Raw genomic sequence first — 20,958 nt, 5'->3', positions numbered from 1 at the left:
ATTTGATAATGAGTGATTTTTATGTGTTAATGAATGTAATTATGTGCTAATGAATGTTCATGAATGATATGTGTTGATGATTATTGATGAATGTTGCGTGTTAATGAAAGTTAATGAATTTTATGTGTTAATGAACATTATGTGATAATGAATGAATGTTATATTTTAATAATGGATGAAAGAATGAATGAATGTTAGATGTTAACGGGGAATTTAGAGTGATGTTAGGGGGGGGGGGGAGGGGCCAAATGAGCTTCCACCTTCACGTGGCTGGCCCTGTTAAGTAGAGAATATTAAACTATTCTTGAAACAAAGCGAAGCTCAATAAGATAACACACTTTTCAATATTTCATTATGTTGCACAGTTAATCTTATTGAATAATGTACATATATTGAATCTTAATTGCAGGGTCCAACAGAGCCAACACAAACAACACCATGGTACAACTGCAAAAGTTGTGAATATACCTCATCATGAATAAAGCTGAATTAGCACATTCTCTATAAAATCTCAAATGCTCTATACTTTGGAAGTTTTGAAATTTTTATGATCATATCGGTCCCTTGCCTAAAAGCTTTTTTCCTTGATTTGTTTGTGATACACATTGAGAGATTTTTGTTTTCCTTTTATTTATGCATGTCTTAACCATTCTCCACATGCTTCCCATTCTTATTTAGATTGTTGTATTTTTACATATGTTGGAATCTGTAGTTCCATGTACATGTTTTCTATGTTCTTTGTAACTGTATGAAAAGGTGTAAAATTTGGGTATAGTCCAAAATCTTGATTACGAACAAGCTATTGTTGTTTAATAGTTCCAGTGTTTGTATTAATTGAAACAGTTTAACCCTTTTAACATTTTTCATAGCAAACCTGCACTTTGTATGCAATCTTATTGTTACAGTTCAATTACTGAGGTGATGTGATTTTCAAAAGTATTCCGATGAAAACAAAATTGGTTTTCATTTATGTATTTTATTAAAATTTTAGAGTTTCCTCGTGAACATTTAAACTTAGAAGGATTTAAAAATTCAATACAAGAGTACTGGACACAATTTCTGGAGATAGAACTGAAACTCTCTCCCATGACTTCAAATTGTTTCCATGCTCTCTAGGCTAGTAGCTTTCAGACACAAAACATAGGTCTTCTAAATTCTGTCCCAACATTAATTAGTTCCTTTCTCTTCTTTTTCATCCTTTTGGAAAGAAAATTAGAAATTGTTAGGAATGAACATCTTCCTAGGTGATTTGTTAAAATACAATGGAGAACTCAATCAAATTTTAATTCACTTCGTTTTAAGTTATTATCACAATTCGTTGAATTATACTTACAAAAGGCTTATATTTCCAAGGTAAAATATCAGTATCTTTCTTGGGTGATATTAGATAGCAGGGTCTCTTGGCTTAGATAAAATCACCCTCTCATTGTATTCAAAGTAAATGCGTAGCAAAGCTAGATATATCAATCGTTAAATCATAAACAAACACAAGCGCAAAAATTGTGTTACCAAGTATGCTTGGAACCTAGCCTGTAACTAACTAGTTCATACTAGATATTGTTTGGGTATGGTATTCAATTCTATTAGAATCTACAAAATAAATATTAACCTAGAAATTAATGTAAGTGATAACATTTTTAAAATTGTTAAATATAAATGATAATAAAATCAAAATAGCATAACATAGTTGATTTCGTAAGAGAGAAAATGAAAAATTTCACAATATCTTCACTCGATATCCAAGATTTTTAATCCATGAGGATGAAGATGAGGATGAGATAGAAAACCAAAAGACAAGGAATTGTTTATCCAAGTTTCCAAATTTTGGAGGATAAGGAAAAAAACATAATCCTATGAAAGAAGGAGAATGTGCAAGTCATTATTTCAAGTTAAAAGAAAGTACTTAAGTAAACTAAACAAACAAATGCAATATCATACTTACGATAAAACATATCCACTTGGTGAATAAAATGGTAAATTGGCACACCCCCTTAAGTGCAATTGAGGTAAGAAGAAATGGGTCACAAGGTTAGGTATCCATGTAAAATATGAAATAACCCCAAATTATAAAGAGAGTGTACCCTCTCAAAGTAAAGACTAGAAAATCCATAGGACAAAACTCCATCCCAAGTGACATATGTGAAGGATAATATAGACCCACCCCATCCCCTAAAGTTGGTGCCTCCACAAAGAAGAGAGAAAAGCAATGCAAAATGTTGAATGGTGAATGTTGTAGTAGGTTCATTTGCAACAAATGATGCACCTTCCTTTCACAATATGGAGATCTTGAGTTCTCAAATTGTTGAATTCCCATTCAAGTGGAATGTAGAAAGGAATTCAGATGTATGGTTTTTGAAGTGACTCATGTGTCTTGATGTTGATGTTAAGCTATGATTGTTCCATAGAAGATTCGGGGACTACAACCATTGAAGTGTGAGACCTTAATTAATGTGAAATAGAATGTGTCATGTTGCATGATATGGTGGGGATAGAACAAGTGAATTTACAATGGGAGACGATGTAACTTGATGGGCATTGTCATCAATGAGAAGACAAATATTCTCAATTGTTTCATCAATATTTGAAAGGTGAGAGTCCACAAATAGGTGTGAAATGTTTAAGTAGGCCTCCCAATGAAGTGGATCTCATAGACACGAAGAATCCTATATAGAGAATCATTGAGAGTCCTTGAAGAAGCAAATTTGAACTTCGATGAAGCAATACATGATGGAGGAATATCTTGCAAGAGGAAATCAAAGTCATTATGGTGTCATCTAGATCTGAAATGTGGTCTACTTTTCAAAAAAGTAAAGATGCTTGATAGGAATGTGTCCTAGTGGGGTGAATCTAGAAGACATATAGTCCTATTGCAAAGAATCATGGAAAGTTCTAGAAGAAGAAACTTTTAATTCTGAAGTAGCAACGTGTATAAGAGATGTTCTCATTTGTAGATGGAGTATCAAGAGGAGGATCACTAGTCCATGGACCATGTCATTGTTGTTAAATACCTACGCTTTTGTTCATAGTCACTTGGTGTAGGAATGAATTCAATGAGATAGGGTAGGAGATCCTACATAATGTAATTTTTCACTATCCCTTGTTTTGAGTACAAATGGTTCTCTGAATTTATCTTGACAATAGAATGTCAGAATTTAATACCATAATCCATGTTGAAAACTGCCAAAAATGGAAATTTATCTTAGTTCGCAATTACAAAAAGCTTTTGTATAGGCCTCTCGAAGATTAAGTACATCAAATTGAGTGTATGTATTAGCAATCTCCCAAATTGTTCAATGGTCTCCAAACCTTATCAATTTTTTATTTTTATTTTAACTCAAATATGTATGGTATAGGCATATCATTGGTTGTGTGATTTTTTTTTTCCTTAAATGCTTCTACGACCAAAAGAGAGAATTTTTCGATGAAAATGGGGTCTTATGGGCCTTTTTGACACAATGGTAGGTTCTTTAGACCTGAAAATGCCCCAAAAACTAGTCGATTGCCTTAAGTTACAAACAAATCCTTGTTTGTGAGCATGCTTCTTGATCTCCAATTTTGGTGGAATGAAAGATAATATTGAATTTCTCAAGCCTTTTGGATGCTTCTAAACCACCAAAAAAAAGCTACTTTGATCATTGAAATGTTGTAGTGACTTGGATAGAAAAAGAAAACTAAGTCTAAACTTTAGAAGTTAGTTTTTTCTTGTCAAATTGTTTTCAATTTTCAAATCATCCAAGGATGCAAGAGGATTATATTTTGTTATGACAAGATAAAAAAAAAACTTAGAATCTTTTGAAACCATTGAAACATGGGGACCCCTTCCTCCCCTCCAAAATCCCTATTTTTTCAGGATGCAATACTTAGGGGAAACATCCCCTTGCCGCACCACTTAGGGATGTCCTAGGGACTCCAAGGAGTCTCTTGACCATCTTGAGGATGCCTATGAGTCTCCCATGGCCCCCAATTAGAAACTCCAATTCTAAACAAAAGTGGTGAAATTATTGTGAAAATGTCATCCGTATTAAAGGTTTGGCAATTCCCCCTAACCTTGATGGGGGCTCTGCCCCAAACCCCCCACAAGGGGCATTACCCATTGACCCCAAACCTCTACCCACCATTCTTATTGTTAATGCAATCATTTCTATTTTTTTTATGCTGACTAGTTTAAACACTTAGTATGCCAAAGTTTCATTTGCAATTCTTATACTTATTCTTAGTTTGTTCCCAAAGTTCCAAAACTCTACCACCATTGTTAACGTTCAAATTTCAATGCAATCATTGACATATTTTTAATGTTTATTGTAAAATTTACATAGTGTGGCAAAGTTTTATTTACAGTTGTTATACTTATTCTATACACATCCTTTTATAATTAATTTTTTAAGTTGTATATATATTTGCATCCCACCCCGCCCCCTTTGTCATCCCCCTGTCATCCCCAAACTTAAGCCCTTGGTATGTTAAGATATGAAAGCTCACAATAGTTTCATTTGATATGTTAATTGAGGAAAAACCTACAATATATAGCTTCCAAGATTCCAAATCCATGAGGATCATGAAGAGGTAGAAAACCAAAAAAAGAAATTGCTTATCCAAGTTTCCAAATTTGTGACAAGGAAAAAGTAGAATCTCAATCAAAGAAGGAGAATGTGCAACTCATTATCTCATTCTACCTAAGTAAAAATATTACCTAATTAAGCTTTTTAATAGTGGAATATCATACTTAGGATAAAACATATCCAAGGTAAATAAAATATTACATTGATAGGCTTCTTTGGTTTGTCTAAAAGTGGTGCCTTATGAATTATGTTCTTGGATACTAAAGTTTCCAAATTCTGGGCACTCTTGATAGCTTCTCGTAGAGATTGTGATTAGAAGGCTTTAACCAAACCTTTCAATGGCTTCTGTTGATGTGTTTTTTATGCACTATGCAACACAAAATAAAATACTAAGTATTCTATCCTGTCTTGAACAAAATCCTCGCAAGTGCTAAACTACGTGATCAAATGGGATGACTCCAAGATTCCAATAGTCAGGTCTTGAATTTATATTGCAGATAGACTCAATGATTGTGATGTGATATCTGCTGGAATCACAAGGGGGACTTACATTGCTTGGGTCAAGACCTATCCATTCTCATGTTTCATGATTGATTTACGCTCCATGATTTACGTCATCCTTGAGCAACATCTCAACTTAGCTAAATTTTGTTTTTTGTACCCTAATTCTTTAATTTTGACCCCTTACTAGCATTGCCTTAGGTTTTATTGGAATTCTTGCTTCTTTAGCATGGGCACATTTCTAGGGTTCATTCGCACAAATTGCTCTTGATGAGCAAGCTAGTATCATGACCATGACTTAAACAAAATTTTAACTTAGTCAAATTATCTCCTCCAAACTTCTATGAGTTCATCGCCTTCATTCTTCATCATTTGGATGTCTTTTGTCATTGGAAGGTAATTCTTGACCACCATACCTCAATCTTGACCTATGCTACCCTAAAACCCTAGAACCTAGTCATGTTTACAATTGAAGATCTTGGCGACTTGATCACTTAATACAGCTTAATCATGCAGGTCTCATCTAACTCCAACTCCAACACTTAAGAAAATCAACCCTAGCAACCAGGTACTTTGGGAAATATCTTGCAACTTGACAACATGGGTAATGATGGAGGAATGGAAGGTGAGACCTATAGAGGTGAGAGAGAGAGAGAGAGGGTGAGAGGAAGAGATAATGACCTGGAGAGGGTAGAGAAAGAGAAGTAGAGAGGGAGAGAAGAAGAGAGGGATGGAGAAAGAGACCTAGAGAGGGGAGAGAGAAGAGAGATAGTAGAGAGGGATAGAGAAGAGAGATAGAAGAGAGATACGAATGTCAATCTTTTTCTATAATTTTTTTTTTCTCAAAAAATTGGCCTATCATCAGAATTCTGAAAATTACAATGGCCTCCAGGAGAGTTCCGACGAGGATGTTGTGCATCCGACGGCACTCCTCTGTCTGAATTTTACCCTTTGGAGTTAGAATTCCGATGATAGGTCGAGATCACGATGGTATTCTTTCGGGGTATGAGCATCCATGGCGACCATCAAAAAGGTTGGAGGTGATGTCGGAATTGCGACGACCACAAGGATAGTCAAAACTTCTGACACAAAGTTTTCGACGACCCTTTTTGTCGGTAGTGTGACGAAATTATGTCGGAATCCCGACGATTTGCTGTTGAAATTTTGACCCGAATGTACTAGTGAATGTAATTTCTTACATGGAAGCCCTCCAGGAAATCGAAGGTTAATTTGATTCCTGTCTTGGGTGTAACCTCTTACACCCAAGCCATCCAAGGAAGACCTTATGTCCATTCCTTTCCTTGGGTGATGCATCTCATCATCCAAGTCCTCGGAGGGGACCGACCAAATCCGTCTCTTCTTAGTTGAACTTAGTCAACCAAGCCATATATATGCATATAGATATTCAATATATATACTGCCCTGGGGATTATCATAATCGCTCCCTTAGACTAAGGGAGTTTCCTCCCTCTAGCCTCCAACATGTAATCACATTTATAATACATTTTTGCATTTTATTACTATTTTTAATTCCATAATCCATATTTACATATTCCTAATTTAACATGTATTCCTTAACATATATTCAGAAAATATCCATTAGCCCAAAATTCACATTTATTTATTAACGTATATTCCTAACTATTCATTAATATGTATTCATTAACATCTAAGAACCATTCATTAACATATGTATTAAAAATGTTCATTACTTATATTCATCAACATATGTATTAAAATATTCACTATTAATATTCATTAATATATGCATTAAAATATTCATTATTAATATTCATTAATATATATATTTAAATATTCATTATTAATATTCGTTAATATATATATATATATATATTTTATAATGAACTACTCTGCAGTAAAACAAATGGTTTAATACTATCTGAAAATATTATATATATATATATATGTATATATATATATATGTATATATATATATATGTATATATATATATATGTTATGTTCTGATATTAAATGTTAAGTACATATGCCAAGCTAACAAGATGAGAGGGGGGGGGTGAATCATACAAACTTAATCTTTACTGAAATCAACAGATTCAACCTTGGTAGCCTTACAGATATATGTAACCAAAACTGTAAAACATGCAAACTCATAAATAAATAACATCACAACACATTCAACACCAGATTTAACGTGGAAACCCAAATAGGGAAAAACCACTGTGGGATTTCAGACCCACTAAGAAATATACTCTTCTAGAGTATGCTCGGTCAAAAGCAAATCCTGTTAAAGATTACAAAACACATTGCTAGATGTGACCCGGTTAAGGGATTTCCCTCAAATCTGTTAGGATCTTCACTTTGTTAGAAGTGACCTTGTCAAAGGATTTCAAACACTCAACTAGAATGTTACCTTGCTAGAGGGTTTTATAAATAAGACCGTTAAGTCCACTCGGTTAAGAGATTTTCTGTCACTTTACAAAATAACAGTAATAAGAATATATCTGCAACTTTACATCTAAAATGCTACAGCAGATTCTTCTTTTCTCAATACTTCTTTTCTCAATACTTCTTAGTCATAGGACTTATCTTGTCCATCTGCTGGGCTCTATACTCTGTTAATCAAACAAGTCTTCAAGCTTCTGTGCTTGGTAATCACTATGTAGCATCTTTGTGCTTACACTTGCCTGCATGCATTGTTTATCAACAATTCCTTATTTATAAACAATTTGCTAACTGCTGAATCTCCTTGATCATATTTCCCATGATCAATCATAGCCATCAGATCTTCAAACTTGACCAGGTTCAATGTATCCTTCGAATTGAAAACGTTTTACCTCACCTAGAAACTTGCATACATTTCTTGGAACTTGTGCTAGGGTATTGCGGTTCAATCTGAGTTGTAGATCTTCCTGTCGATCTTCCATTGCCGTAGATTCTTTAACAGACTTCATGTATGGCATACCAATCATTTAATCAACTCCAACTCATTAGCTTCCTTCATTAAATGACGCTTTTATTCATTCAATGCATTCTGTTACAGCTCGGTTGTAACTCAGTAAATACTAAACTTCACTCGGTAGACATTCTACTTTCATTAACCGATAGTGATAACCTTAGGGTTTACTGACTAGGTTCCTTAGGGTTTACCGACTAGGTTCCTTAGGGTTTACCGACTAGGTTCTTTGCTCGGTGACATAGTATAGTATTACCTTACAATCAATAAAAAATGTAGGATATCAAAACAATCTAAACATCATGATCTCATCATTGTCTAACTCAGTAAAAGTTGCCCATTGAATAACTTATTCCTCCGCTTATTCATCACATTCTTTATGTGTCTTTTATCGACATCTTAATTCTCTTTAAATCAATCTTCTCAAGATATGGCAACATCATATTGAATCAAAAAATCAATTTCTTGACATCAATGACAAAATAATAATATTAAGACAGTAAACATCCTTGATCAGTTATATCCATAACCATTAACAACCTTCTCAATATCCTCTTAAAAATGCCAACAATCTCCCTTGTTCTGTTGTAATGCCAACAATCTCCCCCTTTGGCATTGATGGCAAAACCAATTGATTCGACCTAATTTATTTGGATTTGGATTACTGTGAGATTCTGAAATGCTCTCCCCCTATCATTAGTCTTCTCCCCCTTTGACAACAATGCCAAAAAGTAAAAGAACTAAATCATGATTTCTTCCTCTGAGAAGTGATTTCCTTGCTGTTATGTATCAACTCAGTCTTGGTCAAAGCATTTAGTCTTCAATTCCTATTCTGTATTTGTTTTCTACACACCTTTAGAAAACCTCCTAAAGTGTGTAAAGTAGCATCAATCCACACATAATATTCTATAGATTCATCAAATTGATGCTTTCACCGAACTCTGTCAATGAGTAGAAGATAGGGGTAGGACCCCTAACTTGCTTCTGAGATACTCAAAAGTGTCCCTTGTTAGTGGCTTGGTGAAGATATCCGCTATTTGTTCCTTTGTGCTAACATACTCCAACACCACTTTCTTCTCTTGAACTTCTTCTCTAAGATAATGATATTTGATAGAGATGTGTTTTGTCTTAGAGTGCATTACAGGATTCTTTGAAATGTTAATGGCACTAGTATTATCACAGAATATAGATACTGGCTCGGTAACTTTCTCATTTATGCCTTCCAATAGTTGTTTGATCCATGCTATATTAGTGCAATTCAATGTTGCCGCAACATATTCAGCTTCTATTGTTGACTATGAAACACATCCTTGTTTCTTGCTAAGCCAACTTACTAGTCTTTCTCCTAAAAAGAAAGTTCCTCCACTTGTGCTTTTTCTATCATCAATGTTGCCTGCCCAATCAGCATCAGTATACACTTTTAAATAAAAATCATTTCTCTTGTCATATACTAACCCATAATCTTCAGTGCCTTTTAGGTATCTGAAAAATTCTTTTGATTGCTGTCATATGTGTTTCTTTGGGATCTGTAGAAAATCTTGCAACTATACCTACTGCATTTGCTATATCTGGTCTGCTGTGAACAACATATTGCAACTTTCCAATCATGGATCGGTAAAGTGTCTCATCAACAGATGCAGATTCATCATTCTTTGATAATTTGTAGTTGGTAGTCATAGGAGTACTTACTGGTTTTGAATCTTCCATTCCAAATTTCTTCAAGATTTCCTTTATGTACTTGGATTGAGTAATGAAAATCTCATATTTCATTTGCAGTATCTGTAAACCTATATAATACTTTATCTCACCGATTAGTGACATCTCAAATTCTTTGTACATTTCATTACCAAATTTTTTGCATAAAGAATCATTTCCACAAAATATAATGTCATCAACAAATATGGTTGAGATTAGTATTCCATTGTCTTCATCATTTTTCATGTACATATTGTTATTTTCACTTGTTCTTATAAAACCAATCTTGATCAAATAAGAGTGCAATCTTTCATACCATACTCTAGGTGCTTGTTTCAGACCATATAATGCTTTGTTCAATTTACATACCTGATCTTTATTCTTGTCTTCAACAAATCCTTCAGGTTGTTCAATATAAACTTCTTCTTCTAATATACCATTCAAAAATGCAGATTTGACATCCATTTGATATACCTTGAAATTTTTGAAAGCAGCATATGCCAACAATGTTCTTACTCCTTCAAGTCTTGCCATAGGTGCAAAGGTCTCTCCAAATCTATTCCTTCTTCTTGAGCATATCCTTTGCAAACTAGTCTTGCTTTATTTCGAATGACCTTACCTTTCTCATTTAGCTTGTTTCTGAAAATCCACTTTGTACTGATTAGATTTTTGTCCTTTGGTCTTGGGACCAATGTCCATGTGTCATTCTTCTTGATTTGATCAATCTCTTCTATCATAGTATTTACCCAATCTTCACTGTTAAATGCCTCTTTTACTATTCTCGGTTCAAATTTAGATATCAGACATGTGTTTTGTCTTAGTTTGTTCCTTGTCATCACTAGATCATCCTTATCTCCTATAATTTGACTTGATGCATAATTCCTTCTAACATACTTGGCTAATACAGGCTTGGTATGATCTGTATGATCTTCTTCATCACTCGGTAACTGGTTATCCTCTTTATTTTCTTTAGGGTGAACTCACAAAGTTGGTTCCCACTTTTTGGTACATCCTGATTTTTGCTGAAATCATACATTTTTTAGAAAATATAATGATTTCAGTTTTAAGAGGTCCCACTTGAAGTAATTAATTGAAGAGAGTTAGATCAAAGGCTCTTAGATCAAAATTTCTTGGATAGAACCTCTCTACTTCTAAATCATACTTGCAATGGAGTCTCCTTTGCATCTATCAAATGCTAATAAAAAACCAATTTTACATTAGCTTTTGAGGGGTCAAATGAATTCATTTAGAAGTTTTGTTTTCTTAAGGATTTAGTCCTTATTATAAGCTTTCCAAATAGTATAATTTTTAATATATTTAATTTCATTAATATATTTTTATTTTATTTTTTATGAATGTAGGTTTTTCATTGAACATGAACTTATCTGTTCAATGCATTGGGAAAAACAGTAAACTAATTCAAAAAAAATCTAAAAAATATCTATGCACTAGGTATTGATGTCTTCTTTCTAACAAAAAAAATAAAACTGAATTTTGATATATATAAAACAAGTTATGTGTTCAAAAGTACACCTATATCTAAATTATAATTAGTTGAACTTAAAAAATTAATTAAATAAAAAATATTCAACATATCACTATCAAACCAACTGCATGCCCTGGGTATTAATGTTACAAACCAAAATTTAACAAAGATAAGTTTTTATCATATATAGAAAAAAAAATTGTACGTTTCGGGATGCACGTCACTCTTAAAAAATGTTGTTTGCTGTAAAAAACTAATTTTGAGGGAGATGGAAAAATTAATAAAATTTTATTCAAAAAAATTTGAAAAAACTATATTTAGAATCTAAAAAAAAAGATGTTACAAATCACTAGTTTACATTATCTTCAAATTCTTAACGGTTTAAAAGTTATAGGTGTCGAAAAGTGAAGGTTTTTTGCAAAATGTTCATCTAAGTGTCAAAGTTGGTCAAAAAGTGGGAACTAGTATTGTGAGTTCACCCAAAGTAACTCTCTCGGTAGAGCTTGTCAGTTGAACATAGACAAATTCTTCATAATCTTCTGGTTCCTTGGAATTTCCTTCATCATTTCTTTCTGCAAATTCATCAATTTTCACATTTGCACTTTCTACTATTTTGTTAGATGATTTGATCAGACATTTAAATGCTTTGCTTCTATAAGAATAACCTAGAAATGTTCCTTCTTCACTTTTCTAATCAAACTTTCCATTTCTATCATCTTTGTGTACATAGCATCTACTTCCAAACATTTTGAAGTAACTTATATTAGGTTTCTTGTCATACCAGATTTCATATGGTGTCTTCAAATTTCCTTTCTTCAGTTGTACTCAGTTCAGGGTGTAAACTGTTGTGCTTATTGCTTCTCTCCAAAATGTTTGTGGCACTTTCTTTTCAATCATCAGGGTTCTGGCACAATCCACTATAGATCTATTTCTTCTCTCATCTATCCCATTTTGTTGTGGAGTTCTCAGTGCAGAGACTTGTCTTTTTATACCATGATCATTGCAGAATAAGTTGAACTTATCAAAGGTGAACTCTCCTCCTCTATTAGATCTAAGACATTTCAGTTGTCTTCTTGTTTCATTTTCAACTCTTGCCTTATACCATTTAAACATTTGAGAAGCTTCTAATTTTTCTTTTAGAAACATAACTGACATCATCCTTGAATAATCATCCACAAATAATATGAAATATTTATCACCATAATAACTTTGAACTTTCGTAGGACCACAAAGATCAGTATGCACAAGATCTAAAATTCCCTTAGAAGTGTAAGACTTACTTGTAAAGCTTGATCTTGTCATTTTATCCATTTGACATCCTCGGCACATAGCATTCTCAGGTTTTTCTAGACTCGATAGACCTCTTACTCGGTGCTTCTTACTTATTTTGATCAGATTATCAAAATTTACATGACAAAACCTTTTATGCCATAACCAGGTATCATCTATCTTTGCATAAAGAAACTTGTTCTGAGTTGAGTCAAGATGAAATGTATTACCTTTTGTTTGAGTCTCGGTAGCAGTTAACTTTCTATGCTTGTCATGAACTTTGACAATTCCTTTATGAAATTCTATTCGCTAACCTGTGTTGTTTAGCTATGCTGCACTCAACAAATTATATTTCAAACCTTCAACCCAATAAACATCATTACATTTAGCATTGTCAAGAAGTGTTATGGATCCTTTACCTTTTACTGGACATGGTGCATCATTACCAAATCTTACATAACCTCCATCATAATCTTCTAATTTAACAAACTTGACTTTATCACCTGTCATGTGATGTTAACATCCACTATCTATGATCCAAGAATCATTTTTACTTATGTGAGATATTAGGGCTTTTTCTTCATACCTTTCTTCATCTGATCCATCTTTGATAGCCAAATAAACTACTTCCTCTATATCAGTTTCATCAGATTTATCATCATTGGATTCCTCATCGGCTATTAGGCATGACTTTCTATCTCTTCTTTTGAAGTCTCGATAGCCTCTGTAATGGTTATCTTTCTGTCTTTCATCTCGGTAATCTCTCTTTTTAGTAGAATCTTTGTCGGGACAGTTAGAAGCCATATGTCCTATCTTATCACAATTAAAACATTTCAAAGGTAGTTTTCCTTTATACCTACCTTTGCCTCTTGGTAACCTTCTGGCCAATAGTGCTTCAAACTCTTCTTGCTTTCTGATTTCCTCATACAGCTTGTGTACTTCTTCCATATTCTTACGAAATATTTCACTTTCTCCACTATGATTCCCTTCGGAATACTTACTCATCCTATCATTGTAATCATTAGATTCACCAAGATGAAAAGAATTGAATGCAAATTCAACTTTTTTTACCGAAGACTCATTGTTATCAAAATTACTTAATTCAAATGCATGTAGCTTTCCAATAGTAGCATCTAAAGAAACTGACATATTGGATACAGACCTCAATTCATTGATTGCAGAGACTCGGATTGCATAAGTAGGTAGAAGGGTTCTCAATAACTTACTTGTGACATCCTTTTCTTCAATAGTTCCTCCTGCTCCTTTGATTTGATTGACAATTTCCTTTAGTCTTGTACTATACTGGGTTATGTTCTCACCTTCATTCATCCTCATATATTCAAGTTGTCCTCTTAGACTGTCCACTTTTGCTCTTTAAACATGTTCATCACCGCCATACACAGATATGAGTTTGTCCCACATTACTTTTGCATCACTATAGCCTTCTAGATCATTAAACTCTTAGTCGGTCAATGCTGATGATATTTCAATCATTGCTTGAGTGTGTTCTTGCTTTGCCTTTATCTCTTCCATTGTCAATGGATAGGTGCTCGGTGTAATGAAATCATTCTCCAGATAATATGTTGCATATTCTCCAACTCCTGATAAGTGCAGCTTCATCCTTTTCTGCCATGTAGAGAAACTTGACTTGTTTAGCTTCGATGCATCCCTCTTATACATCTTTGGTTTTTTGCCTCAAGTACCTTTAAAAAAATTTTCCTGAGTCCGAAGCTCTGATACCAATTGTTATGTTTTGATACTAAATGTTAAGTACAAATGCCAAGCTAACAAGATGAGGTGGGGGGTGAATCATACAAACTTAATATTTACTGAAATCAACATATTCAACCTCGGTAGCCTTAACAGATATATGTAACCAAAACTGTAAAACATGCAAACTCATAAACAGATAACATCACAACACATTCAACACCAAATTTAACATGGAAACCCAAATAGGGAAAAACCACTATGGGATTTCGGACCCACTAAGAAATATACTCTTCTAGAGTATGCTCGGTTAAAAGAAAATCCTGTTAAAGATTACAAAACACATTGCTAGATGTGACCCGATTAAGGGATTTCCCTTAGATCTCTTAGGATCTTCACTTTGTTAGAAGTGACCTTGTCAAAGGATTTCAAACACTCAACTATAATGTTACCTTGCTAGAGGGTTTTACAAATAAGACTGTTAAGTCCACTCGGTTAAGAGATTTTCTGTCACTTTACAAAATAATAGTAATAAGAATATATCTGCAACTTTACATCTAAAATGCTAAAGCAGATTCTTATTTGCTCAATACTTCTTAGTCATAGGACTTATCTTGTCCATCTGCTAGGCTCTATACTCTATTAATCAAACAGGTCTTCAAGCTTCCGTGCTTGGTAATCACTACGTAGCATCTTTGTGCTTACACTTGCTTGCATGCATTGTTTATCAACAATTCCTTATTTATAAACAATTTGCTAACTGCTGAATCTCCTTGATCACATTTCCCATGATCAATCATAGCCATCAGATCTTCAAACTTGATCAGGTTCAATGTATCCTTTGATCTGAAAACGTTTTACCTCGCCTAGGAACTTGCATACATTTCTTGGAACTTGTGCTAGGGTATTGCGGTTCAATTTGAGTTGTAGATCTTCCTACCGATCTTCCATTGCCATAGATTCTTTAACAGACTTCATGCATGACATACCAATCATTTAATCAACTCCAGCTCATCAGCTTCCTTCATTAAATGACATTTTTATTCATTCAATGCATTCTGTTACAGCTCAGTTGTAACTCGGTAAATATTAAACTCACTCAGTAGATATTCCACCTTCATTAACCAATAGCGATAACCTTAGGGTTTACCGACTAGGTTCTTTGCTCGGTGACATAGTATAGTATTACCTTACAATCAATAACATATGTAGGATATCAAAACAATCTAAACATCATGATCTCATCATTGTCTAACTCGGTAATAGTTGCCCATTGAATAACTTATTCCTCCCCTTATTCATCACATTCTTTCTGTGTCTTTTACCGACATCTTAATTCTCTTTAAATCAATCTTCTCAAGATATGGCAACATCATACTAAATCAGAAAATCAATTTCTTGACAACAATGACAAAATAATAATATTAAGATAGTAAACATCCTTGATCAGTTATATCCATAATCATTAACAACCTTCTCAATATCCTCTTAAAAATGACAACAATCTCCCTTGTTTTGTTGTAATGCTATATATATATATATATATATATATATATATATATATAAATTATATTTCCTATAATATAAATGACTAGTACTGCCATTTACCAAAGCATTGATCCTTTATTCTACCTAATGGTTGTGATGGCAGACAAATTTGACATGCATTAGATCTGGTCTGCCACATTATGTGAATGCCTTTATATTAGTATTACTATTGTGAATATTGTTGTAGACTGATGTGAATATTATTATTATTAAATTCTGCCTACAACATTATCGGGCTACATATATTAAGGATACCACCAAGAATAGGGATGTTACTGTTGGTTACTTAATAACAGTTCTGATCTGCTTTGATCAGTGCTACAGATACTACCTTTCTCCTTCTTATTTCCCCCCCTATAGCATGAGTTTGATCTTTATTATATATGATGGGAAACGGTTGTCTCCTAATAGTTATGTCCATTCATCAATGTTCTTTTCCACTTTATGATAATCATTGCTCAACATTAACTATTCTAAATTGTTGTATTATCTATGAGATGTGTAAGTGGTGAACAACCCAAGCTCCCGTGACACAATATGTTATTCAGGCCTTTCAATATTAATATCTTCTATTAGCCATTGTTAATGTATCATGGCATGAATATCACCGATATCATCAATACTCTGTAATCTTAACTGAACCTTTGATGACAATTTTTACTCATATTAATCGCTATTATCAATTGATATTGGCATAGGTGATCATTGATTCTCATGAGAGCAGCGGTACATTTCAAACATCAATCCAAGATATTTGACGGTGTAATCCATGAGTCCCGTAAATATATTATAGTAAGGTTTCTTCATTTCATTTTTCGCTTAATTGGATCAAATTTCTCCATACTTGGACACCATGTATCCAGGGAAAGGTATCAGTTCTCTCCTGACTGTGATGTTGAAGTCAAATGACACACACGCTGTTTCTGAATATTGAGGCTAGTTACTAATCCACCTTGTCTTCGTATCTAGTGATTTACTAATCCATATTTTAAAAAGGCTAGATAAACTCCCATTTACTTCAGTCAACTTGAATTTTGATAGATATTGCTAAATTAATATCCTTGTAATCATCATCGATGACTAATCATTAGAGTAGTTATCTTCTCTCCTTATAAACTATACTATTTTTCAAGTCATCATTCTTTATCATTAATTGATGCTTCAATATGTCTTCATACACCATGTGAATGATTGTCACATGAGTAGTTACTATTATTTTTTTGTCATTATCGTTCCCTCCTTTTATCAACTCTACTGATATGTCCAACAAGGTATATAATATCCTCTATTTGATTATCAATTTTGTCTATTTTTGAGACTACAAAATTGCGGTGCTGGTTGCCATGGTATAAAGAGTGGGGATGTTACATAGTTTTAACATGACAGTCCAATTAAGCAATCCAATTTAGTAGTCCATTTTAGCTCCATTTTAGTTATATAAATTTGATAATATATAATATTTAAATCATGCTCATAAATAATATTTAATCAATGAATTTTAAATAATCATTCATTGGTAATTATTATATTAATTAATAATAACAATTTCTTCATTTAAGGTCTCTCTCTCTCTCTCTCTCTCTCTCTCTCTCTCTCTGTATATATATATATATATATATATATATATAACGATCCAGGAGGGGACATGACAGAATGATTATGGGGATAAGACCCACACCACCATTAGTAATCCAAAGGGGCATGATGACTGCTTTTGGATCCAGAGTGGGATGGATGGGCTAACTGGACCACCCTTGTGTTACCCCATTATGGTTATTAAAGGAAAAATCCATATGATTTACAATTGAATAAATTCAAGTTTCCGCTGCATATGTATAATCCATAAGAAAGTAATCTCTGTATGAATTAGTGTGATTTTCCTTTGAATGTGAGCAATGTTTCCATTTTTGATTTATTTCTTCCATATGTTATTCAGGCAAACATATTTGTGCTTATATATCTAGTAAGGGACATTACATAAAGCGTCGATGATGCATGTTGGAAAAAACAAATATTTAATATTTTTTCGTATTCATCTTTATCTCCTATTTAATCTAAGAACATTCTATATTTTTTTTATGTTGGAATTGTAATTTCCCCACATGCATGAGATGAGATCAATTATAGTCTGAATCAAATTTTATTGCATGAGATAAAAATATAATATTGATAATTTCTCCCAATTGCATAAGAATAATTGTAGTTTCCAAAAGCTAAAAAAAAAAGTACTAAAAATAGAAGTTGCTAACTACAGTTTTGTATGAAGTTCCATAAAATCATCTCTTTTAGTTATTCCTCAACTTGTCTAAGACCTATATATAGTGAGCCTATTATAATACATTAAATGTTTCTGATCATTTGACCATTGTTGCTTGATCATGTGATCGTGATCAAGAAGTGATTCTGTAATCTTTTGAATGAAATTTTTTATCTTCTCTTAAATAATTTATGGTTTTTGTTTCCTAATTGTGGGTATCCTTCCCTCCTTGATTCTAAACTTGGGCCGCCTCTACAACTGGTATACTCATATACTTTTTCTAAACGGCTTAACGTCCAGGCTCCCGGGCCCCTAGAAAGCTAAGATATTGACAACCGACCCTGAAAATATAGAGTACAAGGTGAAAACGGCGTACCATAATTTCGGCAAAGGAGATATTTGGTGATTCCGTTATTCCCCTCGATCTGCAGGATGTGTACCGACGCCTTGCTTTCGACAATACATGTGTGGTCGGGTTTAGGATTGACCCCGGTTCGCTCGATCTAGATTTAACCACGGTTCCGTTCTTGGATGTGTTTGATGGGGCGGTAGAGGCGCTAGTGTTGAGAGCCATTCTACCTCGCTTTTGCTGGAAAACGATGAGGTTCTTGCACCTCGGGTCGGAGGCCCGGCTTATGTCCGGTCGGGCGGTCATTTATCAGTTTGTGGATGGCTTGCTTTGCCTGCCTCTCCGCCGTTGGTTATGATCTCTATGATTCTCCATGCCTAGGCGCCTTTCGGACCTACATCCGACTTGAACGAGAAAGCGGACGGGTTTATTCTCTTGACATGATCCGTTTGTCGATGGTTAGTCTCATTAGGGCGGGCAAAGATACGCTTTCTGTCGGGCTGACATTTTTTTTTCTGGTTGGTGGCTCAGCACCCAGAAGTTGAAGCCAAGATTTTAGCAGAGCTGCATTGTGTCCTCCACAAGAGGAGTACAAACAGGGAGGAGTGGACATTCAGGTTTGAGGAAGTGAAGCAGATGGATTATCTGCACGCAACACTTTCAGAGAGTCTTCGACTCTACACGCCCATTGTCGAGGAGGGCAAGGAGGCAGCCAAAGACGACATTTTGTTGAACGGTACGCAGACAGAGAAGGGCGCCCAAGTGCGGTATTCGATTTACTTGTGCGGAAGGCTTGATAGCGTGTGAGAGGAGGACTGCCTGGAGTTCATGCTACATAAAGGGGTCATTTAAGACGTTTATTTAAGAAAAAATATTATTATAGTTTTAAATACATATTTTATATTTAACTTATATTTTTTATTGTTTAATTGTCTTAAATTAAGACAATAGGAAAAAACTTTCCCCAAAATAAAACTTCTTTTTCCCTCTTTGCTTCTAACTCAACTCATCAACGACGCATCTGTCTCTGCTCACCGGACGGGCAATTTGATTAGGGGTTACTGGCATAGCTACAATCTCCTTCATGCCAAGCACATTGCAGATCTGGTTTCCCTGGGTTTTAGAGATCTCAAAAAGCTATTATTCTTGTACAGCAGCATTGGCATAGCCTCTATCATTTTACAGAATTTTTTTTAACTGTTCAGCAGGATTAACAACATTTTCTTCGGTATCCAAGAGCTTTCCGTTGAATTTCTCAGTGAAGGAAGGAACCCTTTGTGCCTCTTACTAGGGCGCATAGACCTAGAGAAGCTGTGTGCATGTAAAATTCATCTAAATGTAAAATAAATTAGGAACGTAAGGGAAAATCACAAATCCCTATCCTAATCAGAATTCAACAAATATACAATGAAATAATGCAATATCAAATAAATAGGAATTAAAATCATTCAATGAAACTTCCTATTCCAAGATCGCATATAGCTTCCATTGCTCTTCTCTTCTCTGTGGTATGATGGCTCCTCTCAGATATTGCACTGGTAACCTGCAAGTGACACAAAGATTCAAAGTTCGTGATTATTGAGAATGGAGATTGGTTGCTCAATTTATAGATTTTTTAAGAATATTGATTGAAAGATGGAACAGATTGATCAAGAGGTGGAACTCATGTGAGATCACATGTTGATTGATAGTTGAATTGTTGACTTGAAGGTGAAACTGAATAGATTGAATATATTAATTGAGTCAACTGATTGAGAAACAACTAACTGAAAGAAGAAAAAAAATAATTGGAGGAAATAAAGAAGATGACCAAGAGAACTAGGAGATGAAAATAGAGATTGGAGAGATAAATGATTTAATTAATTAATTTAGCATGTGCTTGCATTTAGACTTAGATTTTCAATTTAATCTTTGCATGAGATTTATTCAAATAATTGAATTTATTTAATTCAATTTAGTATTTGAATATATTTAGAACTTGACTTTGATTTTCAATTTGATTTTTGAAATCATGCACATGTATTTGAATTTAGAAGAAATTAGAAGAATATAAAATTAAATGAAATTAGAATTTAGGGATTTGGAAATGGAAGAATTAATTAGTTAATTAAATAATTTAAAGAAACTATTTAATTAATTAGAAATTGAATTTTAATTAAACAATAAAAATTATTTAATTAAAGGATTAATTCATTATTAATGAAATAATAAATATTTAATTAATATTGGAGCCACGAGTAGCTAAAATCCTTGCGAAGTGCTAAAAGTTCGAAGTGGAATGTGCAGCAGGCAGCGAAGAGCAGTCAGGCTCTGATTTTTTCAAATCATAACGGTTGGGCAAGGGAAAGAAGTGTGCGACTATAATCACCTTTGCGCAAAGGACTTGGACTGTATTACCATCCATTAGGGCAGTGTTTGCTGCAACATTGATCAGAATTGGTGTGGAAATCGTGTTGGCTTCTGCGCAGACCCTCCTGCCTATTTCCATTAAAGCAATGCTATAACCTGATTATTAAAGATGATCGAGATTTTATTGTTCTCCGTCATCACATCAAATATTAAGGGGGAGCCGGGACGGGGGTATTGAAGAATAATTATCTGATAAGAATCAAACCTAAGTGAATTCAGGGAGTAGGATAAAAGAGCAG

At 33.9% G+C, this 20,958-nt stretch overlaps 1 protein-coding gene across 1 annotated transcript in view; it reads left to right on the top strand.

Moving 5' to 3' along the window:
• The window catches only part of LOC131061785 (cytochrome P450 86B1-like), a 64,741-nt gene extending 45,624 nt beyond the window's left edge, over positions 1-19,117 (top strand). Inside the window, exon 2 of the mRNA XM_059214646.1 lies at positions 18,842-19,117. Within this exon, the coding sequence (XP_059070629.1) occupies positions 18,842-19,117 (276 nt within the window). The remainder of the gene's footprint in view (positions 1-18,841) is intronic.
• Positions 19,118-20,958: the final 1,841 nt, after the last annotated feature.

Source organism: Cryptomeria japonica, chromosome 11 (assembly GCF_030272615.1).
Source record: "Cryptomeria japonica chromosome 11, Sugi_1.0, whole genome shotgun sequence".
NCBI classification, from domain to species: Eukaryota; Viridiplantae; Streptophyta; class Pinopsida; order Cupressales; family Cupressaceae; genus Cryptomeria; species Cryptomeria japonica.
This window is presented reverse-complemented; position numbering and strand designations above follow the sequence as displayed.